Below are 27,677 nucleotides of genomic sequence, written 5' to 3'. Positions count from 1 at the left end.
TTTTTCTAGATTCTGAGAATCTATATGATGACAGGAGAAGGGTGGGTGTCATTTATCTCAACTTAAGCAAGGCTTTTGATACTGTCTGCCAAAATAAACCCAAGTGAAGACATTATGTTCTGAAAGGGTGGACAACAAGATATTTTTTTTGGTTTTTGTTTTTTTTTTTTTTTTTAAATAAATGGTTGGATTACTGGACTCAGAGGGGAGTTGTTAATAGGTCATACTTTGCCTGGAGGCCAATAACAGACTTTGCAGGGGTCTGTCTTGGGACCTGTCCTGCTTAATATCTTTATGACGTGGAGGAGGCAATGGAGTGCTTGGTCATAAATTTCGCAGATGACACCAAACTGGGGGGCTGAGCCAATCAGCGTGGAGGTAGGAGCTGCTATCCAAAGGGACCTTGGTAGTCTGAAGAAATGGAACTGTATGACATTTGCTGAAGACAAATGCAGAGTCCTAGAAAGGAAGAACTTAGTGCAACAGTATTGTCTGCGATGCAACTCTTTGGAAAAGGACCTGGTGATGTTTGTAGGCAGCAAACAGTACATGAGCTATGTGGTGTGCCCTGGCAGCTAAGTCCAACAGCAACCTGGTGGTATTAACAGAAGAGTAGATGGTACATCAAAGGAAGCTATTTATCCCCCTTCTACTCAGCTTTCATTGGATCTTATTAGAATGCTGCAGCCACTTTTGTGTCCTCTCATACAAGAAAGACACTGACAAACTGCAGCGAGCTCAGCAAAAGCCACCAGCCATCAAAGTAATCAGGAGGCTGGAGGAAACTGAGACAACTACGCTTGTTCAGCCTGGAGAAGAAAGGGTTTCCTGGATGCCTAATAACAGCCTGGCAATACTTAGGAGGAGGCACAGTTGAGCAGTGGTTGTTTAGAGAAGCTGTGTAGTCTCTCTTTATTCTTCAAGTTTTTTTGAGATTTGACTGGTTAAAGCCTTAAACAGCCTGCTCTGACCTCAGTTGACTCTGCTTTGAGCAGGAGCTTGGACTAGATGACCTCCATAGATCTCTTCCAACCTGAATTACCCTATAATTAGAACTTTAACAGGTATGCAGGTAGCATTATAGAGGGGGGACAAAAACCAAATCAGTTCAGTGTACTGAACCTAGCAGTGTATGATTGCCTGGTATACCATACAAAATATTTAAAAATTGATTATTTAAAGTGAGACGTATAGACCTGTCATGAAGACTTCAGAACATAGATTGCAGTAGGATAGAAATTTCACTTTGATAAAGTTTTATGAGCTTCCAACTTGTGTTTGTGTTCCTTATTTTTAAGGCGGAGTCCTAGACTACGTCATGAAATTCGTAAACCACGTCACTCATCTGTAGATAACCTTACAAACGAGATTAGTTATATTACTGAAACAGAGGATGTTTTTTATACATATAAGGGCTCTCCAACATCAAAGGACAGTGATTCGGAGTTCTCTCAGAACCGTAGTCCGCAAAGGAGGTAAGGACTTTGCAAACAATTCTTTGCCTGTTTTGATTTTTCTAAAGACACTAATAAAAGACCAAACAGCTTTAGTATAAAATAGTCATCATCGGTTATAATATTAAAATGAATTCAAACAGTTTTATGTTTGCATAAGCTTTATTTTGACAAATTGCTAAACTGCAAATGCTATGATACAAAATGACCAGTTAAAAACAAGCCAACCCTTCATCCTAAACAATTCTCAGTAGCCGAGTTCTCAATAAAATTAGAGAGGCTATTAAGGCAGGGCTTCATAGCTGTAATGTTTATAATTATCTATAAAATTATTATTAATAATAATCCTAGTAGCTTCTGCACTCCTTTTTCACCTGTTATAAACTCTTCCTTTGGGGGGGGGGGGCAGGATTATTGACTTCTTTTAAGAGCTCACTTATGTTCCACATCATCGGTTGGAAAGAGTTACTGCATTTGAGTAAACTTGACATAATAATGCTAGCAGTAATCCATCTTTTTCTTCCTCAGAGGAATTGTAGATTGCTAGTCTACAGGCAGTCTCTGCCTCTTGCCTTGAGGCACTTCTGCTGTATTCCTTGAGGACCAACTTTGTCCTCCCCTGAAGTGTTCTAAAGACTGCTAGGTTTGCTTCCAGGGCTTGAAGCATCTTATCTTTGTGCACTGCTTATTTGTTTGCCTATATATTACACTTTACATGTGGCTTCACTCTTATCTTACAGAGGCATTTCTTAATGAGTAACTTCAGATTAACACAGTATTAACTTCAGAAATAGTGTAAGAAGTCATTAATTGTTCAGTCTCCAAAAGAAAACGGAGCTACTTTAAAATTTTCAGCTGGGGAGAATATTATGTATTAAAATACAATTCCTTTCTAATGTTACAAAAGGAAAATGGTTTCTAGTGATCCCTAGTAACTTTAAGGCAAGATGTGTTTTGAGAAGCAATGTATTAATGGAAGCTGATAGGACTTACCTCTGTGACAGTGTGCAGCTACTAACTGTAGCTTTAAATTCAATTTAAACTGTTTTCTTCAAATTTTAAATTATTGTTGCTTATTATTTAGTTATTGTTACTACATTACAGCAGAGAGCTTTCTATGAAAGTAGGGGAAGAATTAACGTGTGTGTGGGCATACTTAGAGTTTGCCACTGAGGTGTTTTAAATTGTTTTTCTGTTTTTCTGTCTGGAAGTCAGAAGAACCTTAGTACTAGTAGTGTCAGTAATAGCCATGACAATATAGAAAGGTGATGACGGTAGGTGTTGTGAATAGTCAGAGAGTCTTTCCTGTGTTTTAACTTTTACGGATTATACGCTCTTAGAAGTATTTTCTAAGTAAAAGTGATAAACAGACTATAAAAGATGATGGTGAGTGTAGAAGCTGTAGACAGAAAACGAAGTAACCCTGCTGCATTGTGTGGCTGGCAGATTGTGTCCTGGCAGTTTAGTATGGTTTTGGGTTTTTTTTCCTTTTATTTTCCATTTTTTTTATCTTCCCTGTAGTGTGTTTTTTTTTTCCTTTCCTTCCTGTTTCACCTTTCCTATGCCTACAGAGAATGGGGTTGGAAAGCTTGCTTTTATGGTGTTTCTCAGACAGTGAAAATAGGATGTTCTATATTTGAAAACAGCACATTCATTCATTTTCTTAGCACTAAAGGACTATTCTGTATCTGAGTAATATCACTCATTGTGGAGAAGATTACTGTTATTATCTCATGGAAACTAAATTTTCTATATGTCTTATCCTCAACGCATTCTTGCTTTCTTGGGTGTGTTTATAATATTTGATACTCTGTAGGTAACTGAAAAAATACTTGCATAAATTTGATGAATTTAAATTTGAAGAGTGTGTTTTGGAAGGAGAATGTAATGCATGGAATGAAAGCTCCTTTGTTGTACTGTTACTTCAGTGAAGTAAAATGGTTATTAATACTTTCCTTTTTAACAATTAAGATAAAATATACAGTAACCATACACATGAAAACATATTTCTTCTCTACACTGAAGTTTTCAACAGTTTTTTAGTCCACATTCCAGTTTTTCTTCTTTTATATTTTTACAGTAGTCATTATTTGCCTCACTCCCCTTGTTGAAAAATGCAAAGTAAAATTAAGTGTATATGTTTAGTCAAATCTTTCTTTCCCTGAATGCTTTATTGAAAGAGGGAATCTTACGCTATCAGCTAAATCTGTTTTCTAAAAAATGAGTTTAACTTGTGTATCTTCGATATTAAATATGGACAAACACTTGTCCTGGATTTTCCCACACTTCAGGAATATCTAGATATTAACCATAAATCACCTTGCAGAGCACTGATAAAACCAACCCATTTTTGTCGTGATGGTCTTTAGTAGATTTGAATTGACATAATTGAAACACGTTATGGAAAATTATTGAAATTGTAAATCTGGTTTTCTTTTTCCCTGAGAGGAGAGCCAAGAGTCCTGATAACATATGTTGTCTTTAGAAGGCTCTTTTTTTTACTGCCTAGCCTGCCATCTGAGACTATTAAAAGAGGCATTAGTTATTGCTAATTATAACTAATGAATAGCTTTGATATGAAAAAAATCTGAAAGTTTTTGGAGAACTACTAACAAACAACTGTAAGATGCTGATTTTTAATTGCTGAATTGTTATGTCTGGGACCTCAAATCTTAATTATAATCATGCAGCTGCTTGATTTTTGTCAACTAAATATGTTTACATCAATTCCATTTACTGTGTCTGAAGCTCAAGACTGCAAGCTGTGGTTAGCCTGGGATGTGGCTCTTCTCTATTTTTCAGGCATTGGCATTTCGGGGGGGGGGGCATAGTTTTCACCTGTTACATTTCAGCCCCTGGGTAATGTCTTAAGTCCTTTCTGTTAAAACAACAAGTAGTCTAAGACAGACCTACCTTCAAACTGATCTGCTGTGATACTGTGCTTGTTGAGGCAAATATATAGTTAATTTATATAATAAGACATGCTGTGTACCTAATCTGACCAAGGTACAGTTGGAACCTTGGTGGCTGTCAGAACTGTAGAAGCCACCATTGCTGGCAGAGTACATATACCTGCACTTATTTCCCTGTACACTTTTTTACCTACTGACAAACCAAGTATAATTATTTACTTAATAATAATTGATTTTCCTCCTTGCTGTTACTCACTTAAGGGAATTAATCTATTTTCTTTCTATAAAACAGTACACAATTTAGAAAACAAATTATGTGGAACAGCTGTTAGTTTACAGGGCATAAAACACATCAGTCATTAATATTTCTTCTTCTTTTTTCTTTAAATGTGTTGTACTGTGTTTACATGTCAACACCTAGAACTATGTTCACTGTTAAATGCTTCTAGATAAGATGCTGGAGATAAGGGCCAAGAATATTTTGACATTTATTATATTGTTTCCCTGAAGAAAACAGTGATTGTCTTAAAAATGTACTTTGTGTGAACCTTCTACCGTCTAACTGAAACTTGAGGTATATCCTACGGTTTGTGACTGGAAAAAAAGAAAGTTGGAAAATAGAGCAAACCATGCTCATAGGTGAACTACAGAAAACCAGGGCAAGCTTGCGAGTCTCATGTTGGTGTAGCCAGACCTGCTTCTGCTGCCCAAATTATCTGAGGTACTTTCACATTCAAGTACAATTTGAAGCTCAGACAAAGTGAAAAGAAGCAATTTTTCTCTTTTGGATTAGTGTCTGCAGAAAAGATTGGAGCTGTCTATTACATATGTATTATAGACAAAAAATTGCTCTAATCTCAAATTAACATATATTAAATAGAGCTTTATTCACAGGGCATGAATAGGTTTGCCTATCTAAGCCAACCATCTCAAATCACAGCTGCATACAAAACCTGTCATCAAAGACAGTGCTGAAGAGGACTTCAAGAGGACTTTTGTTTAGCCCAGGGCCTTTGTGAAGAAAGCTTCCCCTGTCAGTTCTTTCTCCTCTGTGTTGCCCTGCTGCTGCCTGAGTCCTGCTGCCACTGAAAAATTTACAGTAGCACAAACTTGGAGCCTACGCTGAGCCTTCTGAAGTCTCATAGGTTGCTTTCTGTGTTATACCACACTTTTTGTTATGGCTGTGCCTCACCAGTTCAGAACAGGTAATCTAATCTTCTGACTAGACCTTGTACTCACTCTGTTAGTAAATTTATCCCATGTCTACATACATATGCACATGCCACTACTATTGTTTTGTTTTTAAAATGTTTTCAAGAATAATATTGAGATGAAACATAATAATTAGTAAGTGTACTTGTTAACTTTTTCAGTTAAATTTGGCTTTCCCTAGTCTTGCCTTCAGCTTTCCTGAAGATGTTTTTCTTCAGGGATTTGCATGTTCTTCGTTGAAGCACTGCTGCTACTGACTTTGTTATTTTAAGCAAAGTAGAAAGCCTGTCTATTCTGTGAGGTTACACATCTTATCTTCAGATGTTCTTAAGCACTGAGGTATGCATTAGCGAAGAGTTATGAAGTCTTATGGCTTTCCTTTAAGATGGAAAATAAATAAAACTATATTCTGAGGCTTTATTATTTCTAAAGTTATTTCTGCTGAAAAGCTGCTTTAATTTGGTGGGTTTTTTCAAAGTTGTGTCATAACAACAGGCTTCCTGGCATCAATCCATCCAGTGGATCCTGACCATCTGCTCTCCTGATAGATAGCCTGGAGAGAGCTCCTGGAAGAGGTTACCTCTGAGAAAAATGTTTCCATTTCAGTGTAGCAGGCTTAAACCACAGCTGGTTATTTTTAAAGGTTGGCTGATGAACTTGTGTAGGGAATTCTTTTTAATCACAGTTATATTTTTTTTATTTATTATTTTTTTTAAGCCTGACATGGTACCTGAAGATTACGATTGTTGCAGTTTTTCTTGATAAAGGGTACAACTGGAGTTTCCAAATTTGGAATGAGGAAACCCTCACTGGTGGTAGAGGAACAAATCATTATTACTGATATGCCTTTCTGTGACACTAATGCAATCTGTATGCTAATGTGTCATTTGAGGGCAAAAGGCAACAGTAAAATTGAAGTGGTGATATTCAAGTATGTTTCAGGACCAGGTTAGGAAATTCCAAAATATCTTCAATTTAAGCAGTAACCTTCAAATCTAATTTGGCTTGAACTGAGGCAATAGGCTGATTGTATTTTGGATTCATATACTCTGACATGCTTGATCCTGTATCAGATGGCAGGTTTTGTCTTGAACGTTTTTGTCTGCATTGTCTATCCCCCATACAAGTTCTGGTTCTCAGTACTGACTTGTGGGGCTTTTTTTAAATTGAATTTAAAATGTTGCTAATATATAGGGAATGTAACTTAATGTTTATCACACCCAGTTGTTAACATGTAAGATCCTTCACCGATGAGCTGTTACAAAAACTGAAAAAAAAACATTGAAAGAAACTAGCTTATCCTTTACCTTGAGGTAAAAAAGTGAAAATTGAAACGACTACAATGAGTGTTAATGTAAGCTAAAATATTATTTATGTTTCAGTGTTTGTTGTAAAATAAAAATCTGTAGATCTAAATGTTTCATGAATACGCATTTTAAACACTTGGTGAACATAAACTACTGTGGTCCAAGCTTTGCCATGAAAAGTATAGACATGTAACTGAGTAGTATTTAAGGAGCTTTGAACTTTAACTTTCCCTATCTGTTCCTTTCCTTTTTCTCAAGCATCTTATCGTACATGAGGTGTGATACAGATGTTCACACCCCACAGTGAAATGAGAAATGAATGTGAATGAATGAATGTCAAAAAATGAAAACTGAAAACCACTATACTGTTTAATGCTCTTAAACTCTCCAGCTGCGGGGAGCTGCATGGCTTTCAGCCAGTCCCTATGAAAAAGGAAGAGTATTCTCCACCCTTTCCCTGTTCATGGATTTAAGGTTTTAATCTGGAGTTGTGGGAAGACAAATACCCACACTTGCCTTTTAATTGGATGCTGTCTCATTAAAGTAAGCTGGTGTTTCTTTCAGAAAGGTGTTAGAAGCAAAGGTTACTGAAACAAACAAACAAAAAAGGTTTCTTTGTGGTTCAGGATAATCTTATTCATGTTACCAGTGTAGGACTAATTTCTCCTTTATGTGAGGAGCAGAGCTTATTTTTGATTATTTAAATTCATTTTTAATAACTTGTGCTTTTTAAAAATGTCTTTATACCATAAGTGGAATAGTTTGGCACGTTAATATGGTTGTTGCTTGCCCTATGAGTGCCCTTTTTCATGTTTTTGAACACACTTTTCTAAGTGGGAAGGGTGTTTGTTAGTAAGAAAATATAAATTTAACTGTGTATAAAAGGTGCTATTTTTAAGGCAAAAAATAACTGTAGTATTGGTTTGGAAAAGTAATCTGATAAAGCTGTGTGGAGGGTTTTGCTACTTGAACCGTATTCAGTTTCTCTGTAATGAAATAATTCAAAAATGTCTGGTTTAAAACAGCAGCCTGCCTAGGAACAAGAGTTTTGGTAGTTTTTTGGAGTAGACTCAGTGGCCTAACAGAAGAGATTAGCTGTGAAATTTTCTGCTTAACCTGTATTTTAGAAAGCTTATTGTACAACATATTTCTAAGTAATGAGGTATTGTATCACTCAAGAAGAAAAACTTACTGACAAATGAGGCATTGTAGATCTTATATTTAAAGTCATACATTGATTGGTGAGATAAATCTGGCTAGTTTTTCATAGATGTGTGTGTTGTCTGTATAAGGAGAACCAAAGGCTGGGGGGTAGGATTTATGAAGGGTCAGTTGCTTTACTCTGCCGAAAGAAGGTTATCCAAAATATGGAGGCAACTTTTGTCAGAGTTGCACAGCAAAAACAGGCAAGGCAATGGACATAAGTTACAGCAAGGGAAATGCTGACAAGTCAGTAGGGGGGAAAAAAACATCGTATGGAGATTGGTTAAGCCCTCATACATGTTGACAGAAAGGTGGAGGTTTTTTGATTCGTGGAGAACCTCAAAACACAACATGGCAAGTACCTGAATGTCCTCATCTACCTTTGTTGGCTGTTCTTCGAACAAGAGTTTAGGTGATCTCTCAAGATCACTTCCAATCTAAATTACCTTGAGTCTACAATTCTACTTGTTACAAATGCAATATATTCCTGCATAAGCTTTTCTCTTAAACATGCTTGAAAAGCTATAAACCTCTAACTTGCATTCTAAAACTGCCTTTTGCTGGTGATATAGATGGCATAATGTGTACAGTGCCAGAGTGGGAGGGGAAGGAAATGAAATGATGAACTAGTATACAAAAAGGAAATTCACTTGCACTATGCTATGAATTTCTGGAAGTGCACATATGCTCCTGATGTAAGTGTGATGCATCATCTGGTGAAGGTATTGCACTGAAAATAGATTTCCTGAACGTATGCTGTATTTGTTCAATTCTTTCAGCTTACCATTTTGATAGACAATAAACTGTAGCTGCATAATTAGATTTGGTGAACGTAATATAGGAACACATCATTATTTTAACTAAAATATTATTTCTTTTGTGAACAAAATTTTTAAAGAACTACAGTTGAGGAAAGTACCCTTCAGATATATCTAGCCAAGTCCTAGTAACTATTTTCTTGGTAGAAAATTGCAAATAATTAAAACAAAAATTAAACTAGGTTATTTATCCTTAATTTTTAATCATATACAGACCTCTTCAACTCCTTGTTCTGACAAAATTTCTCTTTTACAAGAGTCTGTTGTCCTTGTTTGTGTACTTCAGTCTTTCTCAAGGAAAATGTTCTAATCCTAGACAGTGGATCTCAGAACATTTCAATTAGTTTCAAGTTAGGGTTTTAAGACTACTACTAATAGACTTTTATGAGTTTTACTGTGCTTTTCCACTCAAATATACATGGAAATAGTACATATATATATTTTGCTGAATATAACCTTTCTTTTTAAGTATAAATCCTTATTAAAATGTACTACACTTTCCTTGCCAGTTCAAATAACAGTCATTTCACATCCAAAAAAGAAAGTCTCAAAGTTGAATTGCAAATCTGTGATAAGACAAATTTTGCAGCAAGCCAAGCAGTTGCAGAGTATCAGAATACATGGAATTTTTCTGTAAACTCAGTAGACTGGAATATGGTCCATAAAGGCAATGCAGAGTAATTGAAATTATCCTTTTATGGGTGATGGCAGCAGCTTACAAATGTGGATGTTTGGAATTTATAGGAAAATGACTGAAAAACTCCTGTATACCATGAAGTCTGCAAGTTTTTCTTGTAATGCTACTCTTAAGTATGCACTACAAAGAATCTACATGGCCTTCTTACATAGTCATTTTATTTGTAGAAATGCTGAACGTTAACTGTGCAAGCCATTCTGTATATATAGATTTCTCTAAAAGGCAACAAAAAAGTGCGACTGTAAATATTTTCTACTGATGAGTAATGATCCCAGTTTTAACGGTGAGCTCTCAGAAGAGAGGTGATAATGGAAGGGCTGGCACACTCAGTCTCCACAGCCCTGCAGGTGTTACAATAAAAGAAGCTTTAAGAACTTCAAGAATACCACAAGGGCATAAACCTACAGATGTTTCCTTCAGTTGTTTGTAAAGGGGGAGTTTTGCTACAGTTCTATTGTCTCAGTTGTCCCTTTTCTCTTGGGATTTTACTCTGCTGTAGTTTATCATCATCAGTTCTCAGAATAGCAGAATTCCCTGGTAGGGCACAGTGAAGTGGGGAGGAGGGGTCTTTCCTTAAGACCTATTCTTTCTGTCATCCTGATAGAAGAGGAAAGTTAGATTTTATTTTTTTTTTCAGGGCAAAGAGTTTTATTTTAAAGATTATCCCTAACAGAGCAATCCACAGTGAGGGAAAGATTGAAATGGCATCATTTTAGGTATATTGTGGAGTAAAGAAGAGTTCTAAAGTGCTGCTTGTTAGCTGCACTGATGGAAAGCTTAATCTCCTTGCAAGGAAGGGCTCTCTTTCTTGATGAAAAAGTTGAATGGCTGGTCTGGTGAGTGTTCTCTTTTATTGACTTAAAAATATGGTCCTTGTCCTATGTTGTGAAATGAGGAAGATGTGTTAGTAAAATGTGGAATACTGCATAGCCAGAAAAGATCATCTAATTTTTCATGCTAACATATGAGTGAGTCATTAAATGTTAGAAATACTATTTAAGCTGCAGAGATCAAAATTCTGCAACTATAGCATGCTGAGCTACTAAGAACTTTAGGAAGACACAGCTGCATTGTCCCTGATTAATTCTTTTAAGCACGGAACGTGGTCGGTTTCTAGGTCAAATTTTTGGTTACCTTTTTCCACTTTAGAAGTTTACAGAATGATTCAGTAACTCTTTCAGAGCTGTAAGATTAAACCTTCAGCAAATATTACTGAGAATTTCTATCCCACATCAGTCTCCAGTTGTATTGATGAGATGATGAAAAATTTGCTTTATGTTTATTCACAGTATATGAGTGGAAGCCCAAGTTGTGTTCTTTCTCAAACGATTTCATTCTATTGGGGGGAAGAGGGGAGATATTATATTAAAATCACACATTGTGTCTGTTTGCATCACGGTTTTACAGGTTGTAAATTTTTGGTGAAGGCTTTTGGAAGGGGTTAACTTGCGGCAATGTGAATTCTGCATAGAATTTGCTAATAGAGCTGTAGCTCTACTGTGGCAAAATGTAGAAAAGACATACAATTTCATTGTTCTTTGCCTCACAAGGAAATCAATTAGCTTAAATGAAAATAAATTCAATGTTTCTTTATTTTTAGCATGACTTCCTAAGGAAATAAGGCTTATGTCATTGCACTGCCCATCTGGCTCTGTTCCCACATGACAATGTCTGGATGATTGCAGTCAAAACTAATGTTGGAGTCCAGTTTTCAAAGATGTCAAGTTTTTTACATAGTGAAAGTCGGTGACTTGACAGAGGCAAAAAAAAAAAAAAACACTCTTAAACTGATCTTATCCTCTCACTGAGCAATTACAGTGCAAGTTCAATGGTTGTCTGTTCTATTTAGATGTAGGCTGATCAGGCAGCAAGTGAGTGCACATTCTCAAAGGATCTTCTGTGCACTGCTCATTCTTAGAGGGCAAAAATACTCTGGGGATTTCAAACAAGGAGAACCAGAGGTATTTGTGGGAGAGTGGGGATGGATATCAGTGGAATCAGAAGGGGGGCATGGCTTCAATAGAAAAGGAAAAAGTTTAGTGCTTTAAAAAAAAAATAAATTAAAAGTGCATATAACCCGAACCTCCACAAATTCTTAGGGAATCAAGCTTCACCATCTCTGCCTCTCAAGGAAGAGTTTCTTCATATTGTAGAATTCATACAAGGAAATTTAACTAGATTGATACTGCTGATAATTTTGCTGTAGTTTGGATGAAACATAGTATATAATTCTTAGTATTGAGGTTGTTTTAGAGAACAACAATTGAAAATTTAACTATATGCTGTTAATTCCCTCTTATAACGTGACAATTCAACAGTGCTACATTCAAACCAAACTACTTCATGTTTGTATTTTTCCAGCATAGACTTATACCACGCCGGGTGTGTTTGGTCGCTACCAAATTAAATTTGTAAAGCTATCCCATCTGCCTTAAACTTAACTTTGCTTTGCAAGCACCTTTTTGCTAACCTTTAGTTTCAAATTTATCTTAGTAGCACACCTATTGTTTTAATTGATGTAATATAGTTTACCTTACTGTTTCAGGTGATTTCTGAGGAAGTTAATTGAAAGCCTCAGAAAATGCTGTGTACTGCAAATTTTTGTTTCTTTTCCATGCTAGGTTGTCCTTATCTGCGTAACCACTTCTGCTTTAGTTATGCTTTGTCTTAAAGGTTTCTGTCAACATCTGTTCTGCTCTTGCATTATGAGAATGCGTAAGAAAATTCATGTTTCTGAAGCAGCCTACGCTCATTCCTTGTTACCTACACATAAAGATTTTGCCACATTTGACTTTTACAAAACACAGTCAGTGACATCTGTAGTCATTGTGATCTGCATCTAAAACTTTCTTAAATAATGTAGTGTGTCTTGCTAAGTAATTGTCTCTGTAAATTCCAACATAGTTTAAGTTGCAGTAGCAGATGTGTGTTGTTTGTAGTTGGGCTTGTGCCAAAAGTGGAAGTGAGTGGCTAGAGCTGGCCCAGGATTTTTGTTGAGTGTTTCATATATTCCATAATTGTCTGTTTCAGACTTTCAGCATAGGATTAAGTATTCTGTAATTTACTGTGAGTGCACCTCTTGGCTTTTAGGCAGGCATTTATTTTTTTTTTTTAATTTGAGGAAAACAAGAGCTAAACTCTAGATTTAACTGTTCATTTACTGTTTTGTGTTTTTTTTGTTTTGTTTTAACAGGTCATCTGAACAAGAATCACCAAAGTGAGTTTTCTTTGAACTTTCTACTATAGAATCTCTAGCTTTAAGATATATAAAATACATAACTGATTTTTCGAAGTATTGGTCTTGTGTAACTGTATAAGCCAATTAAGACTGTAAAGATTTGTGGAAAAAAAAAATAATTCTTTTGGGGCCAGATGTGGAAAGTCTTTAAGTCCTAATACATCTCTAATCACTTTTAACCAAAAAAAAAAAAAAAAGGTTAAAAACTGTTCTGAAAGTTTTGATGATGCAAAAATCCACTGGTAATTTTATCTGGTAATTCTCTATATAGTGCCAGAAGGCATTAACTAAAAAAAATTCTCTTTTTTTTGGTATTTTTTTTTTTAATGCCTGAAAAATCATTACAATCTGTAATCTCAATTTGTAAGTGAAATGCGTTTTGTTTTGTTTTTTAAAATACTGTATTCTGTAAAATTTATTAGGATGGATTTGCATATAGTATGTTCCTACTTGCTTATCATTGACCTCACAGGAATCATGACGTGTCCTGGAAGCTGTCAGATTAAAACCATCATCAGAAATATTATGACAAGAATAAGTTTGCTTGATGGCATCCTTCAGAATGTTTGTTTGTTGCACTCAAATTTCCACAAGCTGAGAAATAAGTGTTTGAATTGTTAAAGTTTGCTGCAATGTGAGTCCTGTATGTTAAAAACCTAAGCTACATTCCTCTTTAGCGTAGTATTACTTCATTGACAGATAGCAGGCTGCTGGAAATGGCTCAGAAAAGCTCACATACCTAGTTAGACTAGTACTGGAGGAGAGATAAATGTTTGAATTTGCAAATTTCAATGCCAGGGTTTATTTGCATATACTTCTGCTACTTTAACCCTATGAGAATTTGATGTTACTTTTAGGGATAAACTGCAATAAACAACTAAAAGCCCATGTACTTCCAAGGATCAAATATGCTTCATTGCAGTGCTGGGCTGTCAGTAGCAGTGCAGAGTATTCTTGCAAGAGGTACGGTCACTGAGCATGATGGTCTATCATGTAAGTGCAAGGTCTGTCTGCAGTGGGGTAATACAAGTAGCTAGGACTCAGTTTTTGCCATAAGCAGCAGTGTTAGTGATATGAACCAGTGTCTGAGCTACGCCTTGGTTTTCCCAAGGACAGAGGTTTTCACAAAGTATGATGTAGTATTTATAAAGACAGATCTGTTCATATGAATGGTATCTGTGAGTTTGATCCAGTTAAAGAAGGGGATTAGTGTTGTTAGAGGTCTGCGTTTCATCCTCTTCAGAAGAGGGCATGTAGCTAAATAAATGTTCAAACAGTCCTGGAGCACAACCAGGCAATTTGACCAATTATAAGATTTCAAGTGTTCATTTACTTACCCATTTTTTTTATCCTTGAATTTTAACATTCTTGACTCAGTAGGCCAGGTCTGCACTCCCATGTAATTCTGGGTCCTTCTTCATGGTTATAGCTACCTTGATGATGGAATGTATTAACTATCATTAAACCTTTCGTTGTCGCTGTTTCTCTGACAATTGACCATGGCTTTTCTGCAAAGTACCTTCTCCCAAAGGGATAAGATTAAGATAGCACTCATAAGAGGCAGAAATGAAAAACAAGTACTTTGCAAGAATGACAGTGGAATCACAGCAGAAGGTTTTCATGGATAGGATTGGCAACTGAAGTGCCTTTTCCCTGGGGTTCAGCGCTCTCTCTGTTACTGTGATTTCCTGTACCACAGCAACAGTGCTTTCTATGGCTAACGTCCAAATATTTTGCTAAAAATGTTTTGTCCGTTCTTCTGGATGCCCACTGATCAAATGATAGGCTTAGATCATACTCACATCCTGTTACCCTGCACCTCAAAATGTGGTGTTAAATAAGTATAATGTTCCTTTTTTGACTGTGTAGTATACTTGTATGTTTTACTGTTTGATCAAAAAAATCTGGATAGCAATACCTTTGTAATAACTATTTATCTTTTTTTTTAAATGAAGGAATGTATTGGGAAACAGTCCAACGCGGAGTTCTCTGACTCGTACCTCACCTAAAGACTTGTCTCAGTCTCCCAATGGAGTTGGTAACATTTCTGGCTCTTACCCATTGGAAGGAGTTGATAAACAGTTCTTAGAAACATATGACAATATTACAAAAAGTAACTCAACAGAAGATTCCAGTCAGTACTACTGTGAGAAGGTATGTTCAATTGCTGCCTTTTAAAGTCAAAACTATTACTAAACGTAGCTCTGAATTGTAGATTAGAAACCCACAAAAAGTGTGGTTATATTCCAGGAGGAGCATATTTGATGCAGTAATAAGAATAAATCTTGTCTGTCTACTCAGATTTATCCAAGATTGTGTACAGTATGATAGGCAAGCCTACATTGATCTACATCAAATCTACATTGATTTCCATAGTGTCCAGGTTTCCAGAAGTATCTAGTTCCTAGTGGAATGGGAATACTTACATGATTAAATCTTATTCCTCCAAGAACAGATCACGTAACTCAAGCTGCCGTATGTCTTGATAGCAGACACAACTCTGCTTTATCCCAGGCATCCCCTCTTTAGGATGGCTAAGCATTATGATTTGAGTTCCAAGCTGGCTCGAGAGCAGCTGCTCTCTGCTGGCATTATTGTAGTGGACCTCTCCTCCCCTTTCTACAACCTCTTCCAGAGTGATGCTGCACAGCTTCCTAACCTGCCCGTCCAGGAGCTGCTGCCAACTTCTAATCCTTCTGACTGGTGCATCTCTTGCAAAGATGTTAATGCACCCATTTGTAGGAGAAAATCTGGGGAAGAAGCAGTCACTTCCTATTTCTTAGACCGGAATTGATTCAAATGTGTTGCACCTAATGCTTTTTCCTTTTAAGTGACCTTTAGTAAAGACAACACACTGAAAATTTTAATGGAAGCCAACAGTTGAGAAAGCTAAGATGAGAGTAACTAACGGTGTTAGGACAGAGCAAGCAGAGAACATACTTGCTATTATGTGTGTTGCTATGTTTACGATTTAAAAGCTTATAATGATGAGTACATTCTGTAACCTTAGCTTCTTCCTATTTCAAGCATGGATTTACATAGAGTATTCTTGTTCAGCGCATCTAAATTTGGAGGCACTATTTTCTAATTTGCTGCTATTTTCTTTCATATATTAGACAAGTTTTGGTTTGTTTTTCCTATGTGTTTCAGAATGACCTAATTGAGGGAGATTTACTTTTGGTGCGTATCATACCAGATGAAGACGGGAAGTTTGGATTTAATCTGAAGGTAAAACAGTAATCTTTTAGTTATTTATAAATGCCTTATAGAGATAGTTTACTTGCACTTCATTGTTATTTTTCATTTTTAATGCAATGCTTTGGAGAAAGTGGTATATTCTACAAGAATTTTTTTACGGACTGAGAGTTTTTAGAAGTGGTAGCCTAATCCTTAAATGCTAAAGCAATATTTAGAGAAATAAGCCTCTACTAGTTCCGTGGTTTTTAGTTGCATATGCTATGGGCACGGCACATTTCCAAAGCAGACTGCCTATTTGGCTCCTTAGATATGAACTCAGAGGTCCAATTTAAGGCATCACCTTTTATAAATTGGACCTCTGTATTATAAACCAAGGTAAATAGTTTGTGCTATCCACTTGGATATATCCATCAAAAATCATTGGAAAGGTGAAAATTAATTTATGAAGAAAATGGATATTGCTGTTGGTAATTTATTGTAAATTTTTTGTATTCCCACACTGAAAGTCTGTTTAAGCAGATAGAGTAGTGTAAAGTAGCCATACTAAATTGGGGCCAAGTTTGATCTTTTCACCTTGTGTATTTATCGGTGGGGCAGTGATAGAATGTCATGTAAAGAGAATGAGGGAGTACAGCTATCTGGAGCTTTGACCCTACCTGATTCCTTGCAGGTCCATCACAACATCTAAGAACACTGTTCATCTTGCAGGTTCAAGTGTTGAATTAGGCTTGCTTGAAGGGTAGGGTTAGAATAAATGCTGCATTTGAACTGTTTCTTGCTTATTAAAATATATTGCCAAGCAAAGACACTGGATCTAGTTTACTGGAAATCGGTAGATTTACAGACACTGCATACTGATGAAAATTCAATCTTACTAACCCTGCCTGTAATGACAGAGCATAAAGTTCATATAAATACAAAAAAAGCAATTGCTTGTTTTAAATACCGCTTGTGCTTGTTATAATGGCATATTTATGATTTTATTACTCGCAATTCCTCTAGGGTGGTGTAGATCAAAAAATGCCATTGGTGGTATCAAGAATAACTCCAGGATCACCTGTAAGTAAATTCTTAATACTTTTAATCCCTTCCTTTATTACTCTCTCCACCATTCACACAGGTCCATACGTGTAGGAATTTGGAAACCCATAACAAGTATGAGAGAGCAGCTGAGCTGTTCTCTTTGGAAATTGCTTTGACCAGTGGTATCTTACACCGCAGATGAAAAGATCTGGAAGCGTTAGCCAAACAAGATACCAGTAAAAAGCATGTTTGTTTCCCCCTGTCATTTCAAAAAGTGCATCTTGAACTGAAAATGTTTGATGAGTGGCAAGAGCAATGACCGGAGATATAAAACAGTGTTCATTAAAGAAGTGAGTAGTCTGGACCTCTGAAGCCTAGAAAAAAGTTTTCAGAAAAAAGTTTAAGGGAGATGTAGTAGAGATCTGCAAGATTAGGAATCTGTGCACAGGGGATTCCAGTAGAAGAACTTCAGCCTACCAAATTAAGTTAGGAAAAGTCAGGTTCTTCGTGCTTAGTGAAGTAGTTCTTCATGCCTAAGATAGTAGACCTGTGGAACTCCTTGAGAAAGGCTTGTGTAGTTAAAATAATTTTGTTGGTAGTCAGGAGAGGACAAATAGTTGGGAGGAAAAACCTGCAAGCAGTTACTGAATAGACAAACCATAATAAACTGAGGAAATCCTTAGGACTAAAAATATTTGTAGAATGGGAGAGTACTTGGCAGGAAAGAAGGGGTGCAGAAAACATTTTCTCAGTTTTTATTTTACCATGGATTTTTGCTTGTGGAAATATTTATGGACTAGGTGGAACACTCATCAGAATCAGTAAAGCCATTGAATTTTTCTGTTGAATAGTGAAGTAATAATAGTAATATAACATCTTGATAACTTTTTTATAAAAAATTAGTACATAAATTTTTTACATATGCTGTCTTTATCTCAAACTTTTTCACTCGCCTTCTTCCAAAGTGAATTTCTCAACTCATAAAATAATTTGAGTGCAAACTTGATAGGACATATTGCTGCCTTAATCCTAAAAATCCAATGTACTCTGTGTCTTGTAGACTCTTTTGAAATTTGATAATCAGTCACAGGACTGATGTCTGCATGTCATGATGTAAATCAAGCTAAAACAAATTGTTTGAGAAGTTGTTTTTGTCACAGTTATGATTTGTGGCTTGATTTATGCAGTGCATAGTGCTCCTTTATGAACTACAATAATTATTTTAATAAGAGTAATGAGAAATTACTGGTATTGATCCATTTTGAGCTTTTTGTTTTTCCTCTTGAGTTGGAAAAAGACCACACTTCATTTAAATGTCTCTGGTTAGTGGCATAGGCATAGATGTAAGTGACTAGTTAGCTCTCCAGCCTACTAAGCCACCAAGTGAGCAAGTTATCAAGGGTCAGGGAATAAATTGGAAAAAGTTATCCTATATGATATATCCAACAGTAGTGCTATAGAAATCATGACGCGTTGTTGCAGCAAGAGAAAAAAAATATACTTACTTTTGGAGCATAGCAGTATTAACATCGACATTATAGTTTCCCATAAACTAGATTTCACCAGTGCTGGACTGTTTAATGAAATGTAGCTGATATTTGAAGTTCAAGTTAAGCAGTCTATGGAATACATTTTTTTACATTATTTTAGCTCAGTGATGCCTTTCCTTCATTGTATTTGCCCATTAACTTGTTCTATATTCACTCATTACCCTGTAAATTGTCCTCAGGGATGCTGTTTGGCAATATTAATTGCTAAGATTATTTCTCAGGTTTGTAGGTCGCTTTTTCCCACGTTCCTAGAAAAAGATCCATATTTTTTGTGGAGTAGAGGAAGAAAATCTGCCCACCAAAATAAGGCAGTATTTTCCCTTTCACATGCTAAAGATCTTTTAAAAGTCACCCTCTAATGCAGCAGTAATCTATATGCCAGAAAGATTGTAGGACAGAGTAGCCAAAATTGTTGTGGGAGAGCATTATATCTAAAGAACAACCATTTATTGCATCTGGCTTTTTTTAACTAAAGTCCTATGCTGATTTTTTTTCCCACAAACAGTATTAATGTCCTAAGGTACTAAAGAAGTCATCATGGGCTTTTTTTAATAGAGTTTCTCATTGAAAAATAGTATGCATGCTTCTTGGAGCAGTAACAGGGTGATTAGCATAAAATGAAACATTGGATGTGTCAATGGGATGGGAAGCCTTTGACATAATTAATTGTCTGGAAAAGCTCAGTATCTGAGAAATCTACAAATTATGCTTACATAGAAGGAATTAATTTTCCTTCAAGATATATTTTATATAGTCAGATGATTCAAGTAAGAGAGCTGAGGCATTAACATGTCACATGATTAATAAAATTTCTTTAAGCAAAGATATTAATCTCCTTGTTTAATAAAGAATAATAGCTAGCATCCAGCCAAGGAATCTAAATTATACACAAATATAGGAGATCAGAAACCATTCCCTCCACATTCTTGTTGACTTCTTGACTCTTCCAGACTGACCTGATACAGTCTTTATGCCACTTACCTTTTCAAAGACTTAGAAATTATTCTTTCTGAAATATATCTCAAACAATAGTATTTCAGAGTGATTAAATCAATTGATAATTCATAGTTGCAGTCTACAGTCTTGCCTTGGTAAATTGTATAATATATGGCAAGGAAGGTTTTGGGGGAGCTGTGAGTACCTAGTTAAATCAGTGTTAAAGAACACCATGGGTGTTCCTAATTACCATTCTTCTTCTGCTTACATTTGTCCTTTTCATTAATCATTATTAGTCTTCCCTATTCTTCGTTATTTTCTTTCCTTATTTCTTTCAAAAAAGTTGGGGGAAACTATTCTGTCTTTTAAGCAGCTTTTCTGCTTGGGATTTTTTCCTCTTGCATACATCTTAACTTTCTTATTCCCTTCTCCTTTATTTGTTTCATGGCACTCATATATATCTTAAGTTTTCTTTCCTTTTACTTTATTCTCTAACACAAATGGGTCTCTATTTTCTTCTTCATATCCTTACTTCTATTTTTTGTTTTTATTCTGCATTATTCTTTTTGACTCTTTCATTATCACTTCTCCTTTCCATCGCTTCCTACTTTTTACTTGGTAATGCAGTACATCACTGATAAACTTGCTTTAGGAGCCATCAGTGCAAGGCATAACAAGGATCAGGTCTAATTAGAACATCTTGTCCACATTTGTGGGGTTGGTGATGTTTTTTTGATAGGGCTAATAACAATGGATTAATAAAGTTCAGGGAACCTGTACTGGCATTAAGGAAATGCAGGGAACAACTATGAAGAGAGAATGACAGTAAAGGTCTATGTCTCATTCATATAACAAATGAAATAGAGTGTATGTATAAGTATATCACTCTTGTGTATCTGGGTACTTTCTAGACAAAAACTACGTTAGCAATGAAAATAAAATTGTTACACTACTTGACACTCAAAGCTTGTAGAATCCTGCACATTCGTGTTACAGAATCACAGAAGGACAGAAGGTTGGAAGGGACCTGGAGGACATCTTGTCAAACCCCCTCTGCTCAAGGGTCACCTAGAGCAAGTTGCACAAGGACCATGTCTTTTGAATGCTCCAGGGTGGGAGACTCCACTATGTTTCTGGGCAGGTTGCTCCAGAGCTCAGTCACTCTCAGTAAAAAAGTGCTTCCTGATGTTCAGATGGAGCCTCCTGTGTTTCAGTTTGCACCCATTGCCTCTTGTTCTGTCACTGGACGCCACTGAAGAGAGCCTGGCTCCGTCTTCTATGCATCTTCCCTTCAAGTATTTATATACATTGACAAGATCCTTCCTGAGCCTTCTCTTCTATAGCCTAAATGCTCCAAGCTCTCTCAGCCTTTCCTCATACAAGAGATGCTCTAGTCTAGTAATCATCTTTGCAGTATCATCTTACTTTGCACTGGATGTAGAGCTAAATACACTAAGAGTGTGACAGAATGTGACAGAAAAAAAGGCCAAACAGTGGTTAATCTAAATTGTTGTGTCCAAGACAAGACATAATGTAAGTTTTTGTGTGAGATGGGGAAAACCTTATTTTAGTGTTCTCTGCAGCACAGGTAGCAAAAGAATTCCTCACAAATATGGGGTACTTGAACATCATAGGTTGAGAACTTGCCTGCACCTTCTTATTAAAGCTTTCAGTGAATGAAACGAGGAAGAATGTTCTCTATTTGTAGACATCATTTGATATCCACCAAACCTAATAAGTAACAAAATAACCTGTTAAGTAACAAAAATATGAAATGTGTATTGTTTTCTTTAAATTTTAAAAAGTGCATGCCTGGGGAATGTCATGTTACTTAAATTACATTCATCAAAATCATGTTTGAACTTCTCAGTATTGACTGCATAAAAACTGACGTGTGTTCTCATGTGCCCAAAACACTTCTTCCAGAAATTCATTTGCAAATTGCTATAACCAGTGGGTTTTGAGGCTTGAAGTCTGAAATCTGATTTTAAAGAGCAATCTGATGATGGCTGTTTGATAAATACAAATTCTTTTTATGGCTGCCAATATGCTGTTTGAACTGTTTCTCATCTTCATTGAGAGGCTTTGAAACAAGAAAGACAGCTTTAGATCTGAATTCTTTGATAGAACTTCTAATACAGAAGATGAAACCCTATCAGGAGAACTCTGAAGGCTTTGCTTACATGATGAACTTAATATCCTGATGTGTTCCTGCTTACATGACGAGATGCAATAACATTAATGTGTTTCTTTGGTCTTGAAACAGGCTGATAAATGCATTCCAAAACTGAATGAAGGTGATCAGATAGTATTAATTAATGGCCGAGATATCTCAGAGCACACGCATGACCAGGTGGTCATGTTCATAAAAGCCAGCAGAGAATCTCACACGAGAGAGCTTGCACTTTTGGTCAGGCGGAAAGGTAACTGGGCTAATTTTATTCACTTTTAATGGTTTTTGAGACTGTTGCTCTTATGCTTGGTGGTATACCCTCTTCTGTTGACATAAATGTGTTTTCAGTGCGCTGGGAATAGGTCTGTGCTAAAAACTAGTTCTCTAGTTCTCCCTGCATTTGAATTAGTAATACAAGTAGTTTTAACTATATAGGTTCTTACCACTGCAAAAAAGAAATCTATCAAGTTAGAATTTCTTCTTATTTTTTAAGTCTAAAAATCTATGAGAATAAATAGTCTCTTACAAAAGTGGTTTTTTTTGTTTGGGGTTTTTTTTGTAAATACAGCATAATTTCACAAATCCCCAGTTGTGAGTTTGCAAATACCCATGGGCAGTTCCCCAGCACATTTATACAATGAAAGAAATCAAGTAAGCTTCTTCGGTGTTTGGGTTTTTTTTGTCTGTCTTTCTTTCCATTCTTACCGTAGCCCTTTTGTGACAATACTAAGCTTACCCTGCGCTGACTGCTTGCTAATCTGCTGCCCTCAAATAGATACAATCTCTGAAATATGCAGGGCTTTACAAGCCTGCATATTTAAAATTTGGGGGACCAATCCAGCTCAGTTTTGCTTGCTCATTTAAACACATGCAGATCCCAAGAGCTTCTAGTTTATTATTTATTTTCCTTAAGAGCTGTGGTAAGACCTTAACACACACGATTACGGAAGGGCTTTGCACAGAGTTTCTGATTACATTAAGACTTAAAAATCTGAAGGGATTAAGCATCACTGGGAAACGGGAAGGAATAAAACTGCCTAAGGGGTATATACTTCTGTAGCATTTACTTTATTTAAAATGTCTTGAGTTTCTAGGAAGATAGATGTTCTTTTGGTCTTGTTTTCCCTAAACAGTCCTGCACCACTTATTGCAGGCCATTCCACTGGCTCGTATTTAGTCTTCCCTTAACTCTTCCAGTCCCCTTCCTACTTGCAGATAAGAGAAATCTGCTTAGCAGAAGATAACCTGTGGCCTCATGCCAGTCGTTTATATAGGCATGAGTATGAACAGCTCCCCGTTTTCTGAAGCTTGGTAGGTATAAGCTGTTCTGATCATTGCAGAGAATAACCACAGCTGGACACACTTGGTGATGCAATAGCATTCATAGAGACAGAGCTCCTGTGTAGATTAATGAATTAATGTTTGTCACCACGTTAGCAAAGAATGTCATAGAAAACTATTTTTTTTCTTATGGTTTATTAAGTTAGTTCCTTCAATGTTAGCATAAGAAATTGCAAAACATAATTGACTTTCTTCTCTAACGGCAAAGGAGTACAATGTAAGTAGATTTGTGTTCATTTTGCTGTTGGGGGTCCAAATTTACCTAAGCTGCTTATGGAGATATTCCATTAACTGTGCTCTAAACTTTTTTCGGCAAAACTCATTTATTTTTTTACCATGGTGGATGTTGTGATTCATTAGTCTATGCAGCATTCCATTCTGCAGGGCAAAGTTGCCGCAAAAAACTCCTTGTGCTTGGAAGTCAAGTTTTTCATTTTCATAGGTAGACATCTTGAGGAGTTTCATTTTCTGAAAGGTCATAAGGACATTTTACTCTTAGTAGTTTCTATAGTAATATAGTATGTAAAGAAATGCAGTCAAATGTGTAGCTGTTTGCTTTCCTGAGACCTTGTCTTTGCAAACTTTGTTGTTCTTGCAAGCTGGTAAATTTTAGTATGTGTTGCAAACACATTAATGCTGTATGTAACCAATTTTAATATTCAATACATCTTTCAGTAGTTAAACAGTTTGTGGAGCCTAAATCAGAAGATGAAGCTGATTCCCACAATATCCCAGAATCTCTTCTTCCTGTCTGTTCTGAATATGGTGGTGATACGCTGGAGGAGTCTATGGAGCAGCTAAGGAAAGGGCTGGAAAGTGGATCTGTCCTAATTCAGTTTGAGGTAGGTAATGCCAAATCTTAAATGCCATTAATATTGACCAATAGCTGTGACTAGCAAGTAATGTAGTGGCTTAATTAATTGGAAATCTCATTGCTCCCATTCAGTCTTTTCTCAAGAGAGCAAAAATGTGGCTTGCCCAGCAGTTTTATCCTTCGCTACTTAGTATAGAGAAGGATAAGTTATCAGTCTTGCATAAAACATCGTCTGGTGAGAAAAAATGTGTTTTAATGAACATGTTTCTAGCTCAAGTAGCCAAACTTCACTAAATTAATATTTTTTTCTTAATTATGTTTTTGAGTAAAATAATGAGGTTTTGACATCCTTTTTCTTAGACTTAGAATGGTTCGGATTGGAAGGGACCTTAAAGATCGAGTTCCAACCCCCCTGCCCTGGGCAGGGACACCTCCCACTAGAGCAGGTTGCTCAAAGCCCCATCCAGCCTGGCCTTGAACACCTCCAGGGGTGGGGCATCCACAGCTTCTCTGGGCAACCTGTGCAATGAAGTATATAAAACTCTGGCATAGTCACATTAATAACTCAGTTGTAATTTGCTTTCATGTTTATTTAACACAGAAGAACTGTAGGTTTTTTTTCCTGCTCTTTACCTTTTGTTGTTTTGAACAATGCACATAATGCATTTTGACCTTAAAGTTTATTTTTGGTTATACTTGTATGCCTACATTTACTCCAAATAAAGTTTGGAAGATAAGGGTTAGCCCCAAAAAAGAGGAGTCACATGCTACGAGATTGTGATACATTGAAGCTCTGTTTTTTTTCAAATACTTGCAGGGTTGAACGTGATGGCTTTAGTCCAGAAAACAGAAGTTTGTTTGAATTTTTTGTATTGCAGTTGATTCCAGAAAATATCAGCCTGCAGCTGTTTGTTTGTTTGTTTTGTTTTGTTTTTTTCCTTGTGTCTTTTATTGCACACTTCTTCCACCCTCAAACTCTGTTTTCTTTCTGGCACACAGTTTTATAAGAAAAAAGCAACTTTGCAGGGAAACAGTTTATATCATTGACTCTTACACTTGCTCTCTTTTTTTTTCCTAGAAATTCTTCTAGATATGATGATGGTCTAGCAATAACAGAAATTCTTATGTTAAAAAAAACACAGAAAATCTCTCAGGTGAATTTTGCAGGAGACAGAGCAGCAGAATTTTTGTTACGAGACAAATTAAATAAAATAATGTATTTTTTTCAGTCTGCGTATTTTCATTTTCTATTTAGTGTGTGTATAGCGTAATCACATCACTCAAAATCCTACCATTTTTCATTCTGTCTTGCAGCAACTTTATAGAAAGAAACCAGGATTGGCTGTTACATGTGCAAAGGTACCTCAGAATATGGATAAGAACAGATACAAAGATGTTCTACCATGTGAGTATTAAGTACAGACTTTCTGCCTCTTTTGCTTTAGCCTCTAAATGATAGCTTATATAACTGTTGTATTGAGCTTCTTGATTAATATTTCATTATATAATCAAAGTCATACAATTGTTAACCTTTTAGAAAATAAAATGATCTCTTTTGGTTTGTATCTGCTGTTTGTGTCTGCAGTTCTTCAGTTTTTTGACTTAATAGAAGGGAAGCATACCCCTTAATTGTTAATTTGATTCCTCTTTATTGTTTTTTGTGTGCAGATGATGCCACAAGGATAATATTGCAAGGAGATGAAGATTACATTAATGCGAATTATGTGAATGTAAGTCATACAGAAGCCTGCATTTGACCACTTTCTGTATTAGAACAGCAGACTAAATTTAGCCTTTTTAAGGAATAATGGGTTGTTGTTTTCTACTTCTGAGATTTCTAAGCATAAAAGATGTAAAGATTCATAATGTAAAAGATGAAGTGACTCTTGTGAAACAAGTGACCATCCTGATACACAGTAGATGCAAACATGTGCTATACACTGATATGCGCAGGGTCTTTAACCAGTAAAAACTGTTTTACCTTTCCATATACTGCAAATGCTGCCGTTGTCTCCTGTTGTTTAAAACTAAGCTTTTTTCTCCTCTAGAACCACTTACACCCTACCAACTATGCTATGAAGGTTCCAGAAGATAAATCAGGGCCCTGATTGCCCTAATCACGTGTAGGCTGGGAGACAGGGAGAAGAGGGGAAAATACATAGATGTTTGTGCCTGATACACCTAAATCAGAGAATTAACTGTTAACTCCCAGTGTCTAGTATCAGGCAATAAACAGCTTTTGCTAGTGTACCTTTGGTATACCTTGCCATTAATCCTTACTAAATATTAAAGAAAATTTGGAAAGTTTAGTGGTTTCAAGTTTTTAAATACGTTTTCACTATTAATCATCTCTTCCTAGTTCAACAAGGACTGTAGTATCTATAGCGGGCATCTGGTTTAATTTAAACATTCAAAGACTTTTTTTCAAATAACAAATTGTGATCTTGATTGCCTTATTACTCAGCTTGTTGCCTTAATCTTCTCTCAACTCTGAATGAAATGCTGAATTAAAGAATAATAGTACCTGAGTAGGGAGAGCAAACTTTACATAGGATTTTTCTTTCTCTTTATAGATGGAAATTCCTTCTGCGAGCATTGTGAACAGGTACATTGCTACTCAGGGGCCTCTTCCACACACATGTGCACACTTCTGGCAAGTAGTCTGGGATCACAAGTTGTCGTTGATCATCATGTTAACAACTCTCACTGAACGAGGACGGGTAAATGTTCAGGTTCTTTATATGATGAGGAAATGTACTGTGCCTTTAAACTTTTTTTTCCGATTGTTAAGATTAAATAACCCTAAAATAGGCCAGCTTCTTCTGTTGAATCATTTCTCTGAAAAACAGGCTTTCTGAATTACTTAGAGGAACAGATACTCTGCAATTTTCTTTTTGTTATGATTTGAAAACAAACCAGCTGTCTGATAAACAGAGATCACTGCATTGACTGTTTTGCTGATCAGCCAGGTACTATGTGCTGTCATTTGTTTTCCCCTGAGAGCTGGGCTCCATGTGGCAATTGCTCTCCTGGTGATTAAGCAGACGTCTGGAAGCATTGAGGAAGTTGAGCAAAGCTTGCAGTCTGGCTTCAAACAAGAGTCTGCCATTGCAATATTTTCTAGTTTTAGTATGCTGGTGGTCAGAACTTAACCTGCTCACTTTTATCTGTCGTAGGTTCTTTCCTAGGATTGCTGCGATAATTCTTTTCATTGTGTTAAAATAAATTGTGGCACACCATTAATTTCAAAATAATACTGCTTTAATTTTTAGTGTGTCTGGTTTATTATGTTATTCTCTGATTTAATGTATCCTTTGTAATTTTAAAGATGAAGTTTTTAGATTTTCAATGTACATAAAGACTTCACTGAACTAGTATCTCACTGGAATGCTTTTTCAATTCCAGTCTCTTCCACAACGTTTCTGGCTTTGGTTAGATGGGAAATGGGGTGGCAAACCTTGTCATTAGCACTACTCTAAGCTTACCTTTTAAAATGAGTAGATGTTGGCATTAGGAATGTTTCTGCAAAAGTTACATATACACTGACTTAGATGTACCTATCTTACATGCCTTTTGAAAGTGAACCAGAAAAAGGAAGACTATAAGCAGTAGAGTGGTAGGGATCCAAAGACCAGACTCTTACTATCAGCAACAGAAGGCAAGAGAGAAAATGGTTCTTTATGGTTGTATGTGGTTTTAATCTATTTTATTTTAGAAAAGATGGGATACTTTATAGATGTAGTTTTAATATTGTATTCCACTTCAGCTCTCACTTCTATTTTGGTGTACCTCAAATTGCAT

General features: G+C 36.2%; 1 protein-coding gene across 4 annotated transcripts in view; it reads left to right on the top strand.

The window, feature by feature from the left end:
- PTPN3 (protein tyrosine phosphatase, non-receptor type 3) overlaps positions 1-27,677 on the top strand; it is a 190,129-nt gene that overhangs the window by 145,505 nt on the left and 16,947 nt on the right. For 3 of the 4 annotated variants that reach the window (XM_014938684.1, XM_014938683.1, XM_014938686.1), the window contains 10 exons: positions 1,299-1,475; positions 12,797-12,820; positions 14,797-14,995; positions 15,992-16,069; positions 17,042-17,098; positions 21,815-21,971; positions 23,738-23,904; positions 25,191-25,281; positions 25,545-25,606; positions 26,450-26,596. In XM_014938684.1, coding sequence (XP_014794170.1) covers positions 1,299-1,475; positions 12,797-12,820; positions 14,797-14,995; positions 15,992-16,069; positions 17,042-17,098; positions 21,815-21,971; positions 23,738-23,904; positions 25,191-25,281; positions 25,545-25,606; positions 26,450-26,596 — 1,159 coding nt within the window. The remainder of the gene's footprint in view (positions 1-1,298; positions 1,476-12,796; positions 12,821-14,796; positions 14,996-15,991; positions 16,070-17,041; positions 17,099-21,814; positions 21,972-23,737; positions 23,905-25,190; positions 25,282-25,544; positions 25,607-26,449; positions 26,597-27,677) is intronic. The other variant, XM_014938685.1, reaches the window with a different exon arrangement.

The sequence above is a fragment of the Calidris pugnax genome, unplaced genomic scaffold (assembly GCF_001431845.1).
Source record: "Calidris pugnax isolate Ruff unplaced genomic scaffold, ASM143184v1 scaffold13, whole genome shotgun sequence".
Taxonomy (NCBI): Eukaryota; Metazoa; Chordata; class Aves; order Charadriiformes; family Scolopacidae; genus Calidris; species Calidris pugnax.
This window is presented reverse-complemented; position numbering and strand designations above follow the sequence as displayed.